Source organism: Cupressus sempervirens, chromosome 2 (assembly GCF_028749045.1).
Source record: "Cupressus sempervirens isolate cs-2001-9-10 chromosome 2, ASM2874904v1, whole genome shotgun sequence".
Lineage (NCBI taxonomy): Eukaryota > Viridiplantae > Streptophyta > Pinopsida > Cupressales > Cupressaceae > Cupressus > Cupressus sempervirens.
This window is the reverse complement of record NC_143119.1, coordinates 419774377-419795980: the sequence shown is the minus strand read 5'-3', so window position 1 is coordinate 419795980 and position 21604 is coordinate 419774377. Positions and strand designations below refer to the sequence as shown.

Below are 21604 nucleotides of genomic sequence, written 5' to 3'. Positions count from 1 at the left end.
GAGCATTTTTTACATGTAGTTTCTCCTTTTCTTCACTTTGTTAGAAATTTCTGTTTTCATTGCATCTGCATTGTAAATGGGTACCAAAAATGGTTTTGTTGCCAGGATCCATCTTGCATTTTGCTCACTTTTGGATAATAACCTTCTCCCTAAGTTGCATTTAAGGGAGTTGTTCGAGTTAATTGGCTTATCATTGCTTAAGCTTACTTAGGTAAATTAGTTTTTTGCTTTTTTTTCCTGTTTGGTAGTTTCCCCCTCTTACCTTTCCTTTATAGGCAAGCTATTATACACTATGTAAAATCAAGATCATCATTTAAGCAAGCAGTAATTTTGTCTTGCATCTCATTCATCATCTCATGGTTAGTTTCTCCTGTTATGAACCTGAACACTGCAGCATTGTCGTGATTTCCTGTCATATCCTACAGTGATGGCATTTCTTTGTCTTTTGCTTGCATCCAACATGAATGAAACCCACGGACTAACCACCTGACCATCCTTAAACAAGAAAAGCACGATCAAAGTGATGAAACCATGACTAAGAACTGCCATTGTCAGTTTTTTGTCAAATGCACCTAGCCATATTGACTTAGTCAATTCCTTGCCCACTACTTTCACATTATGTGTATCCTCTTTACGAGAAAGTAAAACTGCTATAAACATTGATGTTGTGTTCAAATTCAGATGATGTCTATGCTTTGTGGAATGGGATTCGTCCCTTAAAGACATTCAAATGGCATGAATAATAATGCCAAAAATCATCTTGAATACCGCTCAATCAAAAATCAAAAATACTGCCCAAAAGATGCAATATGAGGATTTTCCAATATGAAATTTACATTCAAATCTAAAACTTGAAAACCATTCTAGATCACCAGCAAGAAGCAAGGGCCGAATGAAAGAAAATTACAATATTCATCATAAATAAAAGCCAACTTCAATGTTTGTCAAGCATCAATGCCAATCACGCTCCATTACTCACTCATGTTCTTATGGTTCAAACTCTTTAAGAAACTTCATAGGCCATCAATTAATTGATCGTGATTCTTCTATGCAACCAAGTTTTTCCTACCCCTAGCTCTAACAAGTGAAAAATTATCTTTGATCCTATTTGGCCTAACAACTTGAAGGTGGCCGAAAAATTGTCCCTAACATTAGCTTGCTTGTTAATAGCATTACATGTTTTTATCAAGTGCATGGTTTACAAAGAGTTCTTCCATGTTTTATTTCTATAGATATGTTGTACTTAGACAAATACAAAAGCATCACGAAAAAGTTTAGCTTCCTTAAGAATTTTTTTTAGTTTACAATGAGTGGATCCTCTACTCCAAATGGCATTGATAATGACCCTAGAATCTACTTCCACTTGCATACTTGTAAGATTGAATATTTTGCATTATCTATGGGCCAAGGATGTAAGAATTTTCCTTAGGGCAAAATTCACCCAAGACCAAGAAGCACAATAACTAGCACAAATAGACCAACAAAGTATGATCAGAATAAGAATATGATATTCAATTCATTTGTATAGTACACTAAAGGTGTGTGTATAAAGGCCTCTATGATGCATCTAGAATGTGTAGGAGTTAGCCATATGATAAGCCTCACAACTAAGCACATGTCCACCAGGAATGGATTATCCTCCATTAAGCACAGGAGTTAGTGCGATGATGAGAGGATAAGCCTACAAAGGTTTGTCACGTAAAATTATGTTGTAGAGACCATGTGCTTAATTAAAAGCGCGAACAACTATGTTGTCTACATGACAACTAACTCCAATGGTGTAGACACCATGTGCTAAATTCGAGTTGGTTACTCCTATGTTGTCAACAAGACAACTCATATAAATATGCAAACTCCTAGGTGTCTAAGCTAAGAAATAATAAAATAATGCATTTATCCTAAGTAAACTTAAAGTAAAGTGTAAATAATAATTATTTACACTAACACCCCCCTTAAGTGCAACTTAGGAGAATGCACTTAAGCGCACAAAAGCTATGATGAAATGCATAATAGGTCCTGGCTACTAGGCCATGTTAGGTACCCAAGTACAAATGCAATGCTGAAATGATTTGAAATCTCTCTGCAAACAGAGAAAGAGGGAAAACCTCATGGGAAAAACCCTCCTCCAAAAAGAGATATATATACAATATAGAAAAGAAGGATCATTTGACCCCGCTGGTAATAATCCCTCACCCCCAAGAGATCTCGCAAATAAATATAATTGACCTCTATGAAGGACTTGGTGAAGATGTCGGTTACCTACTGCTCTGTAGGACAATACTACAATGTGATGACCTGTTCATGGATCAACTCTCTGATGTAGTGCATATGAACCTCAATAAGTTTGGTACGTTGATGTTGCATTGGATGTTTCGAGATTTCAATAGCACTCTGGTTATCACAATGGATGACTGTGGGTTTGGGTAGATCAAAACCAAATTCCTTTAGAATCTGTTGTAGCCAAATAGCCTCTGTTGCCCCATTCACAACTCCTCGATACTCAGCCTCAGTCGATGAGAGAGCAATGGTGTTTTTCTTTTTACTCTGCCAACAAATGGGGCTGGAACCAAGATGAAACGCATATCCTAAAGTAGACTTGCAAGAATCAAGGTCCCTTGCATAGTCTGAGTCTGTATATCCCACTAACTAAAGTCTTGTTTCAGCTGAATAGTGTATCCCATGTGTATGTGTACCCTAGATATAGTGCAAGATTCGTTTGGCTGCCTTCCAATGAAGTTCATGTGGCTCTTGCATGAAATGAGAAACCATGCCAACTGCAAATGAGATGTCAAGGCGAGTATGTGTCAAGTAGATGAGGCTTCCAACCATCTATACATAGTCACATCAAGTGAGTGGAACACTTTGTTTCTAACTTAACACCTGAAAGAAAGGGAGTAGGTGCAGCCTGGCAATCACTCATGCGAAACCGAGCAAGAAGATCAAGAGCATACTTGGGTTGTGATAAGGTGATCCCTGATGAAGACTAATGTATCTCAATACCAAGGAAATAGTGTAATAGACCCAAGTCTGTCATCGAAAGCCTGTCCTACAAAGTAGCCTTAACATTGGCGATGATGGATGTAGTACTTCTTGTAATGATCAAGTCATCCACATAAAGCACAAGGAGTAAATGTGCATCATCCCTCTGAAGAATATAGACATTCGGATCGGAATGACATCTAGTGAAGCCTTTGGAGAGAAGGAATCCATCTTGGCATACCAAGCTCTGGGCGCTTGTATAAGTCCATAGATAGACTTGTTCAATTTGCAAACCAAGGTAGCATCCTGTATGAACCCCTATGGTTGCTCCATATAGATCTCCATTCAAAAATGCACTTTTCATATCCATCTAATGAACAACCCATCTCTGAGCTACTGCTATAGCTATTGTCAAACGAATGGAATTCATCTTTGCAACTGGTGCAAAGGTCTCAGTGTAATCAATGTCGGGTACCTAAGAAAAACCTTTTGCAACAAGTCGAGCCTTATGTTTATCAACACTTCCATCTGCTATGAATTTGGTCCAATAGATCCACTTACATCAAACCAATTTTCTTCCCTTAGGAAGAGAGACTAAGTCCCGTGTATCATTTCTCATAAGAGAGTTATATTCTTCCTCCATTGCTCTATCCCATTTTGGAATACCTGATGCTTCTTTAAATAATTGTGGATCTGAAGCAACTACAATATAAGCATGTGGGAGTGAGTTGTGCTGTGATCTTGTCCTCCTATTATGTGAAGGATTCCCTGCCAATGGTCCTGCCGCATCCAATGTCTACTTAGCCCATCTAGGTCTAGTGGAAGAAGATGTAGAAGGAGTATCCTCAATCTCAGCTGGATGATGCCTCTGTGTTGGTCGGGGACGAACATCTTCCAAGTCACTGTTTTCACTATCACTCTCTTCACTGAAGGAGAAGGAGTTGAAGAAGTAAAGCTTGGACAACTTTCTTCAAAATACACTTCTCTCATAGAATATATCATGTGTCTCTGGATCTATTAACTTGTAGGCTTTTTGTGAGTGCGCATATCCAATAAAGATGCAAGGTTTGCTTCGTGCTTCCAATGCCTTGCGCTAGACAACCAAAGACTCTAAAGTGCTTAACCGTAGGTTTCCTGCCAGTCCACGCTTCAAAAGGAGTTACTCCATCCAAAGCTTTGTGAGGACTCCTATTCTGAATATAGTTAGCATAGTTCATTGCTTCAACCCAAAAGACTTGATCAAGAGACTTGTTTAGTAGCATGCAAGTAATCATCTCTTTGAGAGTTCTATTTTTCCTCTCAGCAACACCATTCTACTGTGGCGTATATGGTAAAAGTCTAATAGTCTTGTGTTCACATACTCCCCCCCATTATCTATTCGAATAACTTTGATGAATTTCCCTGACTGCTTTTCCACTTGAGCTTGAAGCTAAGAAATTTTTCAAACACTTCACTATTATGAGCCATGAAGAAAACTCAAGTAAGAGTAGTCATCTATGAAGGTGAGTGCATAGCGAGACTTGCTAAATGATGGCATTGGAAATGATCTCGCCACATCACTGTGAACTAATTCAAGAACACATTGTGCTCTCCAAGACTTCCCTTTTTCATACAATTTTTCTGGATGTTTTCCAAGTGAGCAACCTGAACAAACACCTTTTGAAAACTGAATTTGAGGTAGACGATTGACCATTTTCTTGCTGCTAAGCTGTTGAAGACATCTATAGTTGAGATGTCCAAATCTCTCATGCCACAGTTTACTTTTTGCATTTGAATGTAGTAACAAGGCTTGTGCATTTGATTTTGGCACAGAGGAGGAGAAAGTGTAAAGCCTTGAATCATGATTGGCTTCACCTATTGCGATCATAGAGTCATCCTTAATGCTTTTCACTACCACTGAATCTGGAAGAAAAAAAAAATTCAACTTTATTTCCACCTCCATAGTGAGTCATTTAGTAGACTGAAAGAAGATTAGAGGTAAGGTTAGGAACATATAGAACATCCTTGAACGTTCCATTGTTCATCTCAACTTCACCTTTACCTTCAACTTCCACCTTAGTATCATCTCCTACAAAGATGTGTGGTACCTCTAAATGTGTCATGGAAGAAAAATCTTGCTTTGACGCACCCATATGATGTGTGGCACCTGAATCAATGATCCATTCTCCTTGACTAATAGTGTTTGTGAGTAAAGCATGCCCTTTGCCCTTAGAATCTAAGGATGAAGATCCTTCTCCTTATAAGCATTAGGTTGTGGAACATTGTGTTTCTTCATGGTGTTCTTCAACTAATCAATCTGCTTATGCAAACACTAATGTTCATCATGACCCATCTTCTTACAATAGGCACATTTTTTCTTCTCCTGATTAGTGTCCCCCTTCTTGTTTGTATTTGGGGAAGACTTGCCTTGTTGATTTTTCTTTTCTATATCGTGTTGTTTGTTGTTCTTCCACTTCTTCTTCTTGCCTTTTCCTTTGTTTGAACTTTGACTAGCTGAATTTTGAGAACCCTCATTATTAGCCACCAATGCCTTGGACTTTGACGATTTGAGAATCCCCATTGTTTGCAACTTAGCTTGTTCTTCTTCCAACAGTTGAGCATAATCATCAAAAGTGATTTTTCTTATAGGCAGCAACTAATGTAGTCTCTGTGGTGTTGTAAGAAGAAACAAAGGTGGAGTACTCAGATGGCAGCTTATTATGAATGAGATAGATCAACCTGTCATCTTTAATAGGACTACCACAATCATCAAGCTTTGTTCTTAATTCATTCACTTAATGATAAAATCCTATATAGAATCAAATGTCTTAGGATCTAGGGAGACAAGCTCATCTTCAATTTTGTAAACATCCTCCTCAGTCACTTTACCGTATAGGTTTTTGAGGGCATCCCAAGTTTCTTTAGATGCATTGTACTTTGTGATCTAATAGAAGATCTTGTCTTCAACCCCCATTCTAATGTCACCTAGGGCTTTCCTATTTGCTTGTTCCCAAGTAGTAATATCACTTTTAGATACTTGATCACCTATTGGTTTAGGAAGGGTACCATCTACATATTGAGAAACTTTATTATGCATTAATTGAAACCACATTTTAATAAACCATGTGGCATAGTTATGTGATGTTAATTTTGGAAACTTAAGATTTCCCATGATGCAAGAAATGAAAGATAACAGCAGAAAACGAGGAACACAACACCAAGAGGCACCCCCCCCCTATTCACTCAATCAAGAAACCCCCCCAAATGAAAGATTTTGGCACTTTATACTTAGTGCGATTACAATAGCCACTTTCCAATTTTGGCCTTAGTGGTCTTCTGATTTGTTGTTTACAACCTCCTTTTGAAGTTGAAAACTCAAATTTTGCAATGTATCTCAAATATACAACAATTCTGAAGTTATATCAAAGCATTACAATACATATAAGGACCTAATTCCAAAAGTGATATTTTTGTCCACACAAGCCTATAATATGTTTGCAGATCTAGAAAGCAGACGAAAAATTATTCACTTTCAAAAAAAACGGAACTTGATTTAGAGTCCAGATGAGCCTGTACGGAGCAATTGAAGTTGCAAAATGCAAGATTGGACAGGCACAGTCACCAAAAACTATAATTTCTGACAAATCCATGCACCAAAACTAGAAAAGAACAAAAACACAAAAAAGTTCAAGAAATTCTAGCCAAAATCAAAAAAATTGCACCTAATTTGGAGCCCGGATGACTGAGATATGGCCTCCAAAAGTCAAATTGCCAAATCAAAACTAAATTTGGAGAGGGGTCTGAGCAGCAAAACACGAGGTTAAATTTGACGTCCAAATGGTCATCGCAACAGTGATTTCATGTAAGAGTTTGTCTTAGCGCAAAATTCACCCAAGACCAAGAAGCACAATAACTAGCACAAAATAGACCAACAAAGTATGATCAGAGTAACAGTATGATATTCAATTCATTTGTATAATACACTAGAGGTTTCTCTATATAAAGGCCTCTATGATGCATCTAGAATGTTTAGGAGTTAGCCATATGATAAGCCTCACAACTAAGCACATGTCCACTAGGAATGGGTTATCCTCCATTAAGCACAGGAGTTACTGCGATGATTAGAAAATAAGTATACAAAGGTGTGTCACGTAAAATTATGTTGTAGACACCATGTGTTTAATTAAGAGTGCGAACAACTGTGTTGTCTACATGACAACTCAATTGATTATGCAAACTCCAGTGGTGTAGACACTATGTGCTAAATTGGAGTTGGTTACTCCTGTGTTGCTAACAAGAGAACTCATATGAGTACGCAAACTCCTAGGTGTCTAACCTAAGAAAAATAAAATAATGAATTTATCCTAAGTAAACCTAAGTAAAGTGTAAATAATAATTATTTACACTAACAAAAGAAAGATGATGTTTCTGCTTCATTGTTGGTTCCTTGCTTTCAAATTCATTGATAAGTCACAAAAAAAATATCACTTTAAAATATCTAGTGATGCACCTACAAGAGGAGGAAACCCACTAATTACAAATTTACAAATTCAAACTATTCAATGCAATGACAAGGACATAATATTTTATTCTAATTGCATAAAGTTTGAAAATAAAATCTTCTATAGCAAAATTAGATTTACTTCAGTTTAATGTGAAACTAGATGGTGCCCACTATTAGTTTTTTTCTTAGTATGACACGATGGCTATTGGTATATATTTTGGCATATTAATGGCAATCTAAACTCGAACAAAAAAAACTAATTAGATGGTAGCCAATGATACTTTTTTAACGTATTAACAACGACTAATGATATCGTTCTATTTAAATAATAATACTAATATGTTCTATTAATGATTTAATAGATCATAAAAATGACAAGTACCATCAACTATTGGAATGTCCTGAATCAATGGAGTCTATACCAATATAACTATCAACAAAGCTAACTATGTGACCAGATGCACCCTCTTCCCATCTTAGATATGTGCATTGTAATTTCTGAGATGGATGGAGAAACAACATATTGGATCTGGTCCAGAAACCTATACTGATTTGGATTCAGTGGAGTAAGGCAATTGACAGATAAAAAACAGTTGATGCAAAATCTGAGCCATGTCAAATAAAATGTATCACTTCTTTTCGTATATACTACGCATTGGTCTGGTAATACTTGAGACAGCTTTACGTAAAAGTTTATATTCTAATTTTTTTAACTTTCATGGCAAATTTTCACATATGTTTTGTAATAACTTCAATTGGTTCATCTCAAACATATAACTTCTATGTGTAATTTTATCCACATCCACATAACTCAACTATTAGTATTCAATAAAGCAATGAACAACTTACCTGCCATAAATAAAGAAATGAAAGCTTTGCTTCTTGATGCCAAATGATCTACAATTTGTTCTTCTCAAGTAAATCCTGTCTTTTTAGTATCATAGCCTTTTTCTTGCACAATAAAAGGAACTGATTACCATCCCATTAATAAGTACTGGTTACTCTTACAATTTTGATGTATGCAAATAATATTTTAACAATCTGTGATCATATGTAGACGTGTAAGATGATACAGGCCAATGGTACAATGACCATGTAGCTACATTTAGATTGTTATCTCTCAGTACCCAATAAACCATTAAATATTGAATCAGTGCTACTTCTACCTTCAAAAAGAAGCCATGTCGGAAGACCTAGCTGACTGTAAATCCCAACAATTTTTTAAAAACTAGCAACTAAAATGGACATTTTAACACCCATAGAGATGCCTTGAGTGCCAAAATTTTGATGTTCATAAAAATCTTCAAATTCTTTATGTCAAGAAGAATTCACCTTCAGAGCACAATGAATTAGATTCTGTTGATTCCCATATTCGGCATTTTCATTAGCCTAAAATTGGAGGTTGGTGGCCTTTGTTATATACCAAAATCTGAAACTTAGAAAGAACTGTGAACTTAAGAATAGAAATATAAAAACTTTGGGGAAACTATTTTTTATTGAAGATTAGCCAAGGTAGAAGTGCCAAAAAAAAAGTGTACAAATAAATTAATAATATCACAAGTGAAATCTAGAAGAGAATTTAGGAAACTGCATGCAATCAAACTTCTACTCTATACTAACCCCAAACACCTCCAGTGGTGCAAATAAGGAAAACAATACAACAAATAATCAAATAGACTCAAGCATATCTCCTAGATGCTAGAATGAGCTCTTGGATGTGGATGAAAGATTGAAACATTGAAACATTGGTTGCTGCATGAGACATTCCCAATTTTTTAACTGTATCTATATGACCATTCAAGAATTTTCACAAATGATAATGTCTTTGAAATGAGGATTTATACAGAAATTTAGCTAAAGATAAGGATGATTGAGATCATGTCTTAAGATTGAACGGCTAGGATTGGTTAGCACATAGGACAAGCTAGGATTAGTGCAAGTGGAAGGATACAGTTAAATCAAGTTTATGAAGCACTAGGATTGACTTCAGTTGCATGGGAAGATGAGATGCAAGCAACTAGATGCCTGTGATGAGTGCAAGTGGATGTGAGAGATTGAGGTATCTGATGGATGGCAAAGATTTTCTTAATTTAAATGAATGGTCAAGCTGTAAAAGGTTTCTTTTCGACCTATCTAGTGAAGTGAAAATTTCTTTCAATTCTATTCTCTAAGCTACCAATTCGCCCTAGCATGGTCCTATGCGATTTCTGCCAAGTTCTAACCCACAACTTGTGGGTTCAACCCAGAAAAACCCGAACCCAAGCCGAATTTCAGCTCCAAATGTGTCCAGCCAGCAGATTTTGATGTTCTATTACCAAAAGAGTTGACTTTGAAAAAATTGACTTCTTTTTTAAAAAATGTTCTAAAGGTGTCCATATATCGCAGTGGTAAAAATATTGTAAAAATCATGGCATCAAGCAATATCCAACAGGTTGCTATGCTAGTACAAACAAAATGGAAGGTTTACTATAAATCATAAACCCTTGCATATTCAACTCTCAATCTCTAATGTTATCAAATCTATAACAAACCATGAATTGTGTTTGTCGTTGTTAAGAACACTGGATTGTGTCTGCAAGAGTATCACAAGACTGCCTTCAGCACTCTATTGGGTGTGTAGCGGTGGTGATCTTTAGATAATTGTGAGCAAGTGTTAGGACCATGGTAATGAGACTCCCCACAAGTCAAGTGAGTCATTCGGGTCAGTGAGTCGAGTTACCTTGGCTGGGTCAAAATGACCCGTGACCCTAACTCGTTGGGTCAACTGGGGTCACTCGCCCGACTCGGCTAACTCAGTTGGCTGACTTGGCTGGCTCACCTAGCTGACTTGGCTGACTCATCTGACTCGTCTGATTTTTAATTTTTGTTTTCAAAATTTTCTTAATATATCTAAAATTACCTTTGTACTTATGTAATTGATGTATGTTATGTATGTGATCAAATTATTTTCTATTTCATGATGTTATCGTGTCTTTAAGCTTTATTCAATAATGGGTCATGGAATTTCTTGAAATCCTAAAAAATCTCTAAATTTCAAGGGTTTTGTCACTTTGCTGAGTCACTGCCAAGTCATAGGCAAGTCCGAGCCGTGTCACGAGTTGAATTACCCTTGCCGAGTTTGGGTCGGGTCCGAGTCTCGTTGCTTTGGTTAGAGCCATGTTAAACCCTTAAGGCCAGTTCATTAATTTAAAGATATCTTTATCCAAATCCTTGACAAACTACAAGGTCCTATCAACTCAAAAAGTAGTAGTCTTCATTGAAAATTTAGAACCAGAAATGAACTTAAGCAACTTGGCAAAATATTAAAACACAAGAACAGACAAACATGAGAATTTTGTCCTGGGAAAATCCTCCAACCTGAGGGGACAACCCCTGCCGCACTTAATAATGATTCTTTATTGAATATTCAAAAGTCTAGATATGGTGCTCACAAAATCTGGAATGAATACTTCACTGAGAACAATCACTCATGGAATGTCCCCTTTACAATTATATATACACTGACCAATATATACTGAATACGAAATGTCTTTCTTCACTCACAATGCCATACACCACAGAATATAAACACATGATAATCACCGAGGTAATATCAACAACGAATGTCTACCAGAAAACTTGAGCACTCGCACAGTATCTTTGAACTGGAATAACACACGAATAGTCACACTCACAATAGAGAAATGTGCAGCCTAATAATCAAATAATCGCCTGAAATCAAAGAGACCCATGAATAGAAGACTTTTGAGTACCATTAGGAATGAGTGGACAGAATTACTCCAGCGATCAGTTACATACAAGATGCCGCAACATAAGTTGAAGATCCTCCATCGTCTTTAAAGAATCGTCCTAAAATACATGACCCTTGATTACACAACGGTGACACTACTAATGATATGTCCACCTCGACAGCCACATATACATGGGGCACAAAGCTGGACAACAGTTACAAAACTCGAGATACTGCATTGTCTGAACCACAAACACAGCAGTTACCATATCCTTGATCTCCAATTACCAACAGTAATGCAACATGTGAATCTTGGCTTACCAAAAAACCACGCAAGAACTCTTCAATGCCCAGCTGCATATGCCCTTTCGTCTGCCTAAGACTCTTCATAGTCTTCAAAAAAGCATACTTCATATAGGAAATAATTCACCATTATACTATTTGCAGTCTTTATTAAATAACTGGACCGAAATGAATGAAGACTTTCAGCCAGCGAACACATAAAGCATCAAAACTGATGAAGATTACAATCTCTGATAGACACAACCATCACGAGTAAGCAGATATCTCTCTGCAGTGACACAGCACCAAACAAAAACATTATCACGAGAGTGGTAGTAGTAAACTACCAAATGATAGTTGTGTCGAAATAGAGATCATATCGATCTCTGACGAGTATCCTCTAACAAATGTAGTATTGTCAATATAGAGATTATATTGATCTCTGAAGAGTATGCTATGTATCACAGTGTTCTATAAAAGGCCATGGATATGATAGTCATCAAGTTCTTATATATGAAATGTCATCCAAAGTCTATTGAGACTACAGTCTACAGAGGTCATACTCACAAATGATTGTCATGTCAAGTAAATCCAATAATCCAATTCGAATGACCTAGTGTACAATAGTAATCTAATATCGATGCTGATGATGATATTTATTATTTGTTATGACCCATATGATATTTGATCAATTATAAATGATAAATGTTCATTGCCATTATTACTATTTTAACTCTAGAGTTCAAATATATATCATAACATTCAAGTTTAACAAATATTTGGCTAGTACTATGGCAGTGTGTTTTGCTATGTTGTTTGACTAGTAATATAGTGATGTATTTTAAATTAATTAAAGCTGCAAATATGTCTTGTTCCTGATGCCTTATTGTTGCTATTTTTATTTTTTTTTAACTTTAAATATATATCATAACCTTCTATTTTACTTAATATTCCATCTATTAATATGCTAATATAGTGATGTATTTTGAAATTAATTAATGCACCAAATATGTATATGTTCCTGATTTTAATACGCTTTTATATTGACAAACCCAACATAAACTCAACCCCCAAAAAGTTTTGACTGAGCCCATGTACCGGACCATTGAACCAGAACACAGACTGATAGTTTATTTTTAAATGCGATGAATGAGGAAAAAAGCATTAGCTTAATTAATGACATGAACATTTCTCGGATTAACTAGCGATGGAGGAAAGTTAGCCTAGATAAATTAAAGAAGGTTTAAATAAAAAATTAGTGAAGAGAAATATGACTTTACTATTAAAGGAAGGATGAAAATTAATTAAATCATCAATTCAACTAATTAGTGAAGAACTAATGTAGGACTAATGATAGTTGTTGGAGATATGGATATGTTAGGTTAAAAATTAAAATATAGAAGCAGACTTGTACTATTTTTCTACATATGAGCAGTTACTGAAACTCATGATGATTAGTCCAACACAAACACCTCTGCTGCCACAACTCCCATTCAAACTTTTTCTGTATGTGATGTTAAGAAATTCTTTCAAAGTTAAATAGCCAACATTGACCTAGGAGTGCTAACACACATTATTAAATCCTTATACATGAGCATGTTCCTTGCTACCATAGGCAACACCATTGCCATATACGATTAATATCACCAATTTGAAATTTTAAGGGTAAATTAACCCTGATTTGCATACCAATGTAAATGCCATCACCCACCCTTCAATAGAAGGCTTAGTAGTAAAGTGAGTATAAGTTTGATGAAGCGAAATCTGCGCAAAAAATATTTGACAAAGCTTATCTGAAATGGTGCCTCAAAAGAAAATCAAGGCAAAGCAAGTGCCAGATCTTTATCAGGGATGATAATGAATCATTTCTTGGTTCCCTCTATTTTATTATTAGGTCTAGGACAAATCACAGAAGCAAATATTAGGAAAATATTACAAGAAATCACACATTCACAATATCATATTTATCAACCTGCTCTCTATTAAATTCCTTAAAATGGACATGATTTGAAAATAACAGTCTAAAATAATTCGCCCAAAAAAACCCCAATATTTTAGTGAAATTTACCTAATTTATCACAATATTTTTTGTTCTTTAGTTTTTATGTTTACGCCCTTGCACTGCAAAATTATCTATATTCTGCTTGTTCTTTCTGCAATTTTTCTATTTTAACTTTTAGGGTTTTTCTAGATTCAATTTTTCGCAAACATTTAAGTGTTTCATTCCAATTTGAGGGCAAATCAATCAAATCAATAACAGCTACCTTAAAATCAATGCCACCTTTGGAATCAAACATTCCAAATCCTGATAAGGGTTTAAAACTCGAACTATTTATTTTACATGGTTGAAATACTTGCTGAGTACTTAAGCTTTTGTTTAACAATTTTTTGCTGTTTAAATTCACTTCTAGTTCTTGCCAAGACTAACTATTCAAAGAGTTATCACTCCCTTGCAGGACATAACAGAAAGTTCGATGCACTTTGTATGTGTAAAAAACACATTTTTGACAGTGAAAATACATGGCTGTCTTTTATCTAACCCTACATGCCCACAGGAAAAAAATCACACCAGCGTTTGAGCATTTTTAAATGAGCTTCTAGCAGATTCAAAGACCAAACTGGAAGAATAGATCGCCTCCTAATTCTCATTAGAATTGGCAAGAAGAAAATGTAGAATCTTATAATTTGTAACTTGCATGTATATGCAATTTATGATGACGATTCTCAATGGCAATCATCATAAATTCATATTATTAAAGAGCTTGTATTTGTGTGATGATATAATTTTTAACTTTTAACTGTATTCAAATCTAATAGAAAACACTCTCCCAACATTTTATAATCTCATTTGATACATTTTGCAAAAGAAATAATTGTCTCTGAAAAGAAATTTTATATTTCTTTCAAGTTGCCAAGGTTCACCAAGTGGAATTTTTGTTCTACTATGTCCAAGTATACGAATTGCGATTGAGTGTTCATCTTAATAGCAGATAAATATATATAAATGTTTTACAATCCCATAACCCTAACCCTAGTTTTTAAATGTCACCAATAGTAATCGTAAAATTGAACGTTTTCTAGTGTTTAAAGTTACGATTAGGATCTTTAAGGTTATAATTAGGATTTTTACCAAACTATAGTAAAATATGACTTTCCAACCCTAAATCCACATTTAGGGCTACAGTTTTCTTTGAATGCTTGAGTATGCCCTAACCCTAACCATAAACTGTCAATTTTCCCCTACAGGCAATCCTAGTTCTGGTTCAATGGTTCGATTCACAGATTTGGACAAAATTAATCGGAGGTTTAGTTTGTTTTAAGTTCATCCATGCAAAATATAAAAAATCATAAATATATACATATTTACAGTTTCAGCCTAAAAACAAGAGTTAAGTTCAAAATGCCACATATCACCATATATTAAACAAAACCATCGAAAAGTTAAAAAGATTACTTCACTGGTAAATAGTCAAACTCCAATGTTATGATAGATATCCATTACTTTATGTTATAATTAAAATAATACTATAAAAATGATAATAATAAAAAGTCAAACAATAATTAAAAATTTGTTTCAGTCCCCCTTCTCCCATCATATTTGGCAAATACTACTAAAAAGCTCTTCATTTTCTTTTCATTTATTTATTTATAACTAAAAAATAAAATCCACAGCTATGCACCCTAATAGAATTTTTTATGATGGCTATAGTACCGAGGTCAAAGGCTCTACCAACACCGAGATCATTCTATATTGCACACATTCAACAGGCAACTTCAAAAGCAAGCAGTGGCATTACTCCATGGAAAAGCTCCAGCAATTAATGAAAGGAACAAACCATTCACTTATCCAACAATGCACAGCTTCCAAGGCATTCATGACAGCCATAATTCCATGCTCAAATGCCTCTAAATACAGCCACAGAAAATGCAAAGAATGTTCAAATGACAAATTTCGTTTACAATAGTCATCTGTTTCCTGAGCACGTTTGCTCTGGGTACCATAGCACTTGCTTGGGTTCGTGCTGGATTTGTCCAACTTCCCCAAGACAAACCCACAGTCCTCTGTGAATATCTGGCAGAATGCCCTGGTATGGATTATCTGAATCGAGACTCTATATTGGAATCAACTAATACTGGGTATAAATGAGTAACATAGTTTTTTTCACGTTTATTCAAGGATAGAATTTTATTGATACATTACTTGGTACTACACCAAACAAACATTAAAGTGGAGCATGAACTTATTCTAGATTTAATTGTTTTTTGTTACTCTTTATTGCAAAGACACAATTGAGATACCTGATCTACTTACATTTGGGCTCCTTTGCATGTGTTCACCTCGCTTTATTACAAGCTCTGGAGGCCTATAAAGCAATCGAAAATGCTGCACATGTTACAAGATGCTTCAATCAGTTGCATGAGATAACCATGGTTGTAAAGCATTAAGAATTGTATCTTTATTTAAGTAAATGTAAAGTTTACTGCTGAAGCAATCATATAGGTTGGTTCATACAGGCTATAAGAATAATATAGACATAAAAGTTATTTTAGGCATTGAATCGTAAAATAATTCATAACAATGCCAATAGGAGGTAAAACAATTATATTTCAACTAGTCTATTAAATTTAAGTTTTAGAAGAGCACAAAATAAATAAAATTACTTGCATCATTCATGCATCTTCTTCAGTGGACTTCAAGAATTTACCATAAACTACTATCGCAAATGCTTTAAATGGCCAGTAATTTACTAGTAACAAGAAATAATTTATTTAATTCAGATATAGAAAGTGTTGCCATTGATAGACAAGAATATCCATATTTATAAGGACGCATAAAAAGTCAATGGAAAAGGCCTACTAATTAGCCAAGATGGATTAATCCATCCTCTAATAAGGAAGTGCCTTCGAAGTCTAAGGAATCGGAGGAAGGATGGATGAAAGTGAACTTCGATGGTGCATCTAAAGAGAATCCAGGGCCCTTAGGAGCAAGGTGTATTGCTAAAGACTAGAAGGGCCATGTTTCGGCGTGATCTAAACAAGAATGGACATTGGTACTAATAACAATGTCAAAGCTTGAGCAGCTTATTAGGAACACTAATGGCTAAACGTACAGGTATTCCCCAAATGGACTTGGAAGGGAATTATGGCATCATCATTTATGCAATTGTTCAAGAATAGCCAAAGATTGGCACATTGAAAAACAAATTAAATTGATTCAAATCTACTTGCAACATTAAAAAAATTCAAGTCTCTTGCACTCAGCACGAAGGCAATAAAGAGGCGAACGCTCTATCCAACATGGTGGTGATGTCAAAAGGTGAGGAAGATTTGATTGTCTTTCCCAAACATAGGCAAGGACAAGTTGGGATCATGATTTTGATGCAAGAGCAACTTGGATTCATGGCAATCTTGCATCACCTAAAATTATTTCTTTTCGATTTTGTTCTTGTTTCTTAGTTGTAGTATTTTAGGTAGCCAACCTTCGATTCGGATCTATTAATGTTGTGATCTTAAGGTTATTATCTGGACGTCATGCTCTATCTATCCCTTGGATCGCATTGCATTTGATATTGCCTTGATCGAGTTATGTTGGATTCTTCTTGAGTTACTAATCTTCTTGCCAGTTTCTCAACGAATTTGTGTTTTCCAATCTTGGAAGATACTTCCCGATTGGTAATGTGTATTCGCATTTATCTAGATGTTCTTGGATCATGTGTGGACTTATATCTTGGATCACAACGGATTACGCAGCTTATATGATAGGATCTATGTAATTTAGGTCCTCCCCTATCTTGTAATAGGTTTTCCAGATTCTTGGAGAATGTAATATGTTCTAGGCCAACCTACATGTCATGAAGTCTTTGTAAGGCTTGTACTTGAACTCCCTAGGCATTGAGTAGTAATGAAAAAGGAAATAGATCTTCAACCAAAGAGCAACAATGTGAATTTTGTTGTAATCAGGCATGTTTACCTGGAATATAAGACTACATATTACAGATTCATTGTAGTTGAATTTCTAATAATTAAAGGTTGATCTTGCATATCTCTCAACTATTCCTTATTGCTTCTATTGTGTGACTCTTGTTGCAAAATTGGACCAATCTCTTTGACGTCTCTCTTTTCGTGACTGCACTAAGCATTGAGGCATTGGAGTAGAGCGCCAAATGCAAGCATATTGCACCCACATTTATCTTGATCCTAAGTGTTTGTGTAATGTTCCCATCATAAAATAAATAAATTATTAAAACCTTTGTTTATGGGTTGATTGATTTAGCATATCTCGGACCCATTTTTATTTAATTGTTTCAGTAGGTGTTTGTCGTGCCTCCTATTGGCACTTAATTTCTCCCTCGTCGGGGTATTTATCTCTGTGAGGTTGAATTGTTTAAGTATGCTATTTGGATTATTTTCTCTGTACTACAAATTTCTGTTGGAGTTCTCTTAGTTTCGCCATTTCGGAAGTGAAAGATCTTCCCTACTTGGCTATTCTAGTTTTGGTGGGATTAAACTCTCACCCTATTACGAGGCTTTGTATTACTTTGCTTCAGATCTGGCACATTTGAAGCAACGTTTACATCTGCAAATATAATTAGCAACTATCCCAAATATCTATGTACGGTATCCATTTTTATCAGCATTTACCTTGTGCAAATCAATGTTCTAACTACTATTTATAATTGGTACCCATCGTATGGCAATACACTCATTTCTTTAACACAAATTCAAGTCAAGAGTTATTCCGAAGGACTGAAACTAACCACGTACCACACCCGGCCTATACCCTTTGTACGCACACAACACATTGTTCCTTGCCACCATATGGAACAGTACCTCCAACCTTCACATTTCACCATACGATCATAATAGGATCTCATCACCACCGTATGACTACCCCCAGTTCATCTTGTATATGGTCACTCCTTGTCATACGACCTCTAGCGCTTCATCATATGGACATGACCAACCAACACTCACCATACACGCCTCACTTGTCGTACAACCAAAACATCATTCTCCCCATACGGCTAGCCTATATCGTATGCCCACACTGCCTCCCTCTTCCTTGGACTATACGACCAATTGTCTGTCACGTACGGACTTGCCTTCACCACTAAGTGAAGGACATTATTCCTTCCCAAATTTCCATATAGTCGCTTCAAGAACATTACAATGGTATCAGAGCCAATGATCCTGCCAGCCTGTGGACAGTGAATGGAATTTTATAGTAGGAAACAAAGGAGATCCCACTCAGTTGATAGAATGGTGGATTCACAAGAACCCACTCTTGTTGAAGTCATGGCACACTGAGGAATCTTTCAAGGAATCAGTCACAAATCAATGACTTATGGAAGGAACTCTTCAAAAACTCGCAAAAAATAAGATATCTAGCGAATAAAATGGTCATAGTACTAATTCAGTATCAAGAAAGGAAAATCCTCGTTCGGCCTACTCTCGACCTTCCATGCCAACTTTCCCTCCACGGATGGAGGTATCACATGGAGGAAGGCAACCAGCCTTTGAGGAAGTTCAAGAATATTTGAAAGAAGACTCGAAGAATGCAAACTTGGAAGAGGATATCTTACAAAGATTACGAGGAATTGAGAATGTGATATTCTAGAAGCGAAAGCCGAGGATATTTTAACGATGATCTCAGTAGGAAGTTAAGCGAATTTGTCACCATTTGATGGATCTAGATCCATATCTACTCAAGCATGGGTAATGACAAAGGGTCATTGTGATGTTGGATAGCAGAGCCACTCTAAACTTTATAAACTCATCATTGGTGAAATGAAGAGGTCTACCTACAGACTCATTCAGGATTCCAAGTCAAGGTCGTCGGAGGAACACTCTTACCCTGCATACACCTTGTTCCCCAATTGAGTACGACCATGGCTAATCACACAGTGATGAAGGATTTCTTTAAAGTAGACCTAGATGATATGGAAATCATTCTGGCCATATAGTGGATGGATTTACTAGATGAATACACACAGAGCTTCAAGTTGATGGTTTCAGTTCTGTTGTCGATGGAAAGAAGGTTGTTCTCAGAGGGATGGCTAATGAGGGACCGAGGGAAGTTTTCAATCAACAGATGGAGGCCATTTTTCGGCATGATGACATTGCTTGGGTTGCACACTACTTTGTTTCGGAAGAACCAATAGAACGGCAACAAGTGTCCTATCAGGATGATGAGCTACAGGCCATCTTGAATACACATGATAAAGTTTTTGTGGACATTCCTCCTAGCATACCTCCCTATCGTAGTTTCGATAACACCATCGAATTGGAAGCCAACGCCAAACCAGTTATCACTAAACTGTACTGCCATCATCGAAAATTTAAAAATGAAATTGAGAAGACAATATAGGAGCTACTCAAGACGGGATGGATCATCATCAATGGTGTTAGTGAAAAAGGACGAGATGTTATGCATGTGTGGACTACCATGCGTTAAACAGGAAGACAATCAAAAATAGATACCCTATTCCCAAGATGGATGAATTTTTGGATGAGTTGTATGGTGTAATTTATTTCTCTAAAAATAGATCTTGGTTCTGGATACCATCAAATCTGCATGTGGGAAGAGGATGTGTAAAAAGACGGCTTTACGTTGTCACTACAGGCATTATGAGTTCTTGGTCATGCCATTCGGATTGACAAATTCACCAGCTACTTTTCAGCCCTGCATGAATCCCATCTTCAACAAACAATTGCATAAGTTCTTGCTGGTATTCTTTGATGATAGAAATATTATACCTCGAGATCATGGGGGCTCAATCCTTGTTTGCCAAGCAATCCACGTGCGAATTTGGAATTTCAAAAATATTATACCTAAGACATGTTATCAGCAAATATGGAGTGCAGATCCACCAGAAGAAGATTCAAGCTATCCTTGATTGGCCTCCACCAAGACCGCTCTACAAGTTGTGAGGTTTCTTTGGGTTGTGTAGCTCTATAGAAGGTTTGATAAGAGGTTTCTCTTAGTTCAACGTAACTTTAACCGATCTGACGAAGAAGAGTTATTTCTAGTGGAATGAAAAGGCACAACACATTTTTGACAAGTTAAAAGAAGCGATGAGCACTTGCCTTGTACTTGCTTTACCTAACTCACTCAACCTTTCATTCTAGAGTGTGATGCATCCAGAGAAGGCATTGCCATTGTATTGATGCAGGAAAGGCAACTTATAGCCTATGAGAGTCAGAAACTTAACACAAGTTGAACGCCTAAGTTCCATCTACCATGTAGAGATGTTGGCCATTGCGCATGTCCTAACCAAATTTCGGCAACATCTAGTTGTACCAATTTCGTCATCCGTACGAATCGTAATAGCTTGAGGTACTTTTTAAAGCAATAGGATTTGACCGAGAGGCAACTAAAATGGGTAAGAAAGATTCAAGCTTTTGACATTGACATTGAAATATGTGAACAGAAAGAATAATGTGGTAGCAAATGCTCTGTCGAGAAAACCCACCATTTGTTCATTGTCTCAGATCTCAGCTGATTGGAAAATACACTTATTGGTGGAATACTCCAAGAATACATTTGCATGTAAGCTAATGGATGGCAACATTTAGGACGACTAATATAAGGTGGTTGATGACATCATCTACTACAAGGACCGGATTTACTTAGTACCTGAGTCCAAGCTGAAGTAGACAATCTGAAGGAAATGCATGCCTCACCGTTGACCGGACACACTAAATTTCTAAATACCTATAAACAGCTCAAAGAGAGGTTATCATGGAAAGGACTTAACAATGATGCATTGTAGTATGTGCGGGAATGTGCAATATGCTAGCAAAACAAATCCAAGCACACCTCACCTAATGGACTATTACAACCCTTGCCAATACCAAAAGAGAATTAGGACAGCACCTCTATGAATTTCATCACCGAACTTCAGAGGGTAAATTGAAGGGATGCATTTTCATGGTTGTTGACCAATTGACAAAATACACACACTTATTTGCCATACCCACAAAGTTCTAGGCCGCACAGGTTGCCAACTTTTTCTTCAAAGAAGTTTTCCACCTACACAGGGTTCCCCAAAACATTGTAACAAATATGGTCACTTTCTCAGTACCTTCTAGACAATTATTTCGATTAGTGGGAACAGAATTATCACCAA

At 36.2% G+C, this 21604-nt stretch overlaps 1 protein-coding gene across 4 annotated transcripts in view; it reads right to left on the bottom strand.

Annotated features, from left to right (window-relative positions):
• Positions 1–21604, bottom strand: part of LOC149572881 (ubiquitin carboxyl-terminal hydrolase 26-like) — a 144973-nt gene that overhangs the window by 73557 nt on the left and 49812 nt on the right. For all 4 annotated transcript variants that reach the window (XR_016359991.1, XM_089813974.1, XM_089813975.1 and 1 more), the window contains exon 10: positions 15787–15858. Coding sequence is in view for 3 of the 4 variants with exons in the window: in XM_089813974.1 (XP_089670100.1) it covers positions 15787–15858 (72 nt within the window). In the remaining variant the exon portion in view is untranslated. The remainder of the gene's footprint in view (positions 1–15786; positions 15859–21604) is intronic.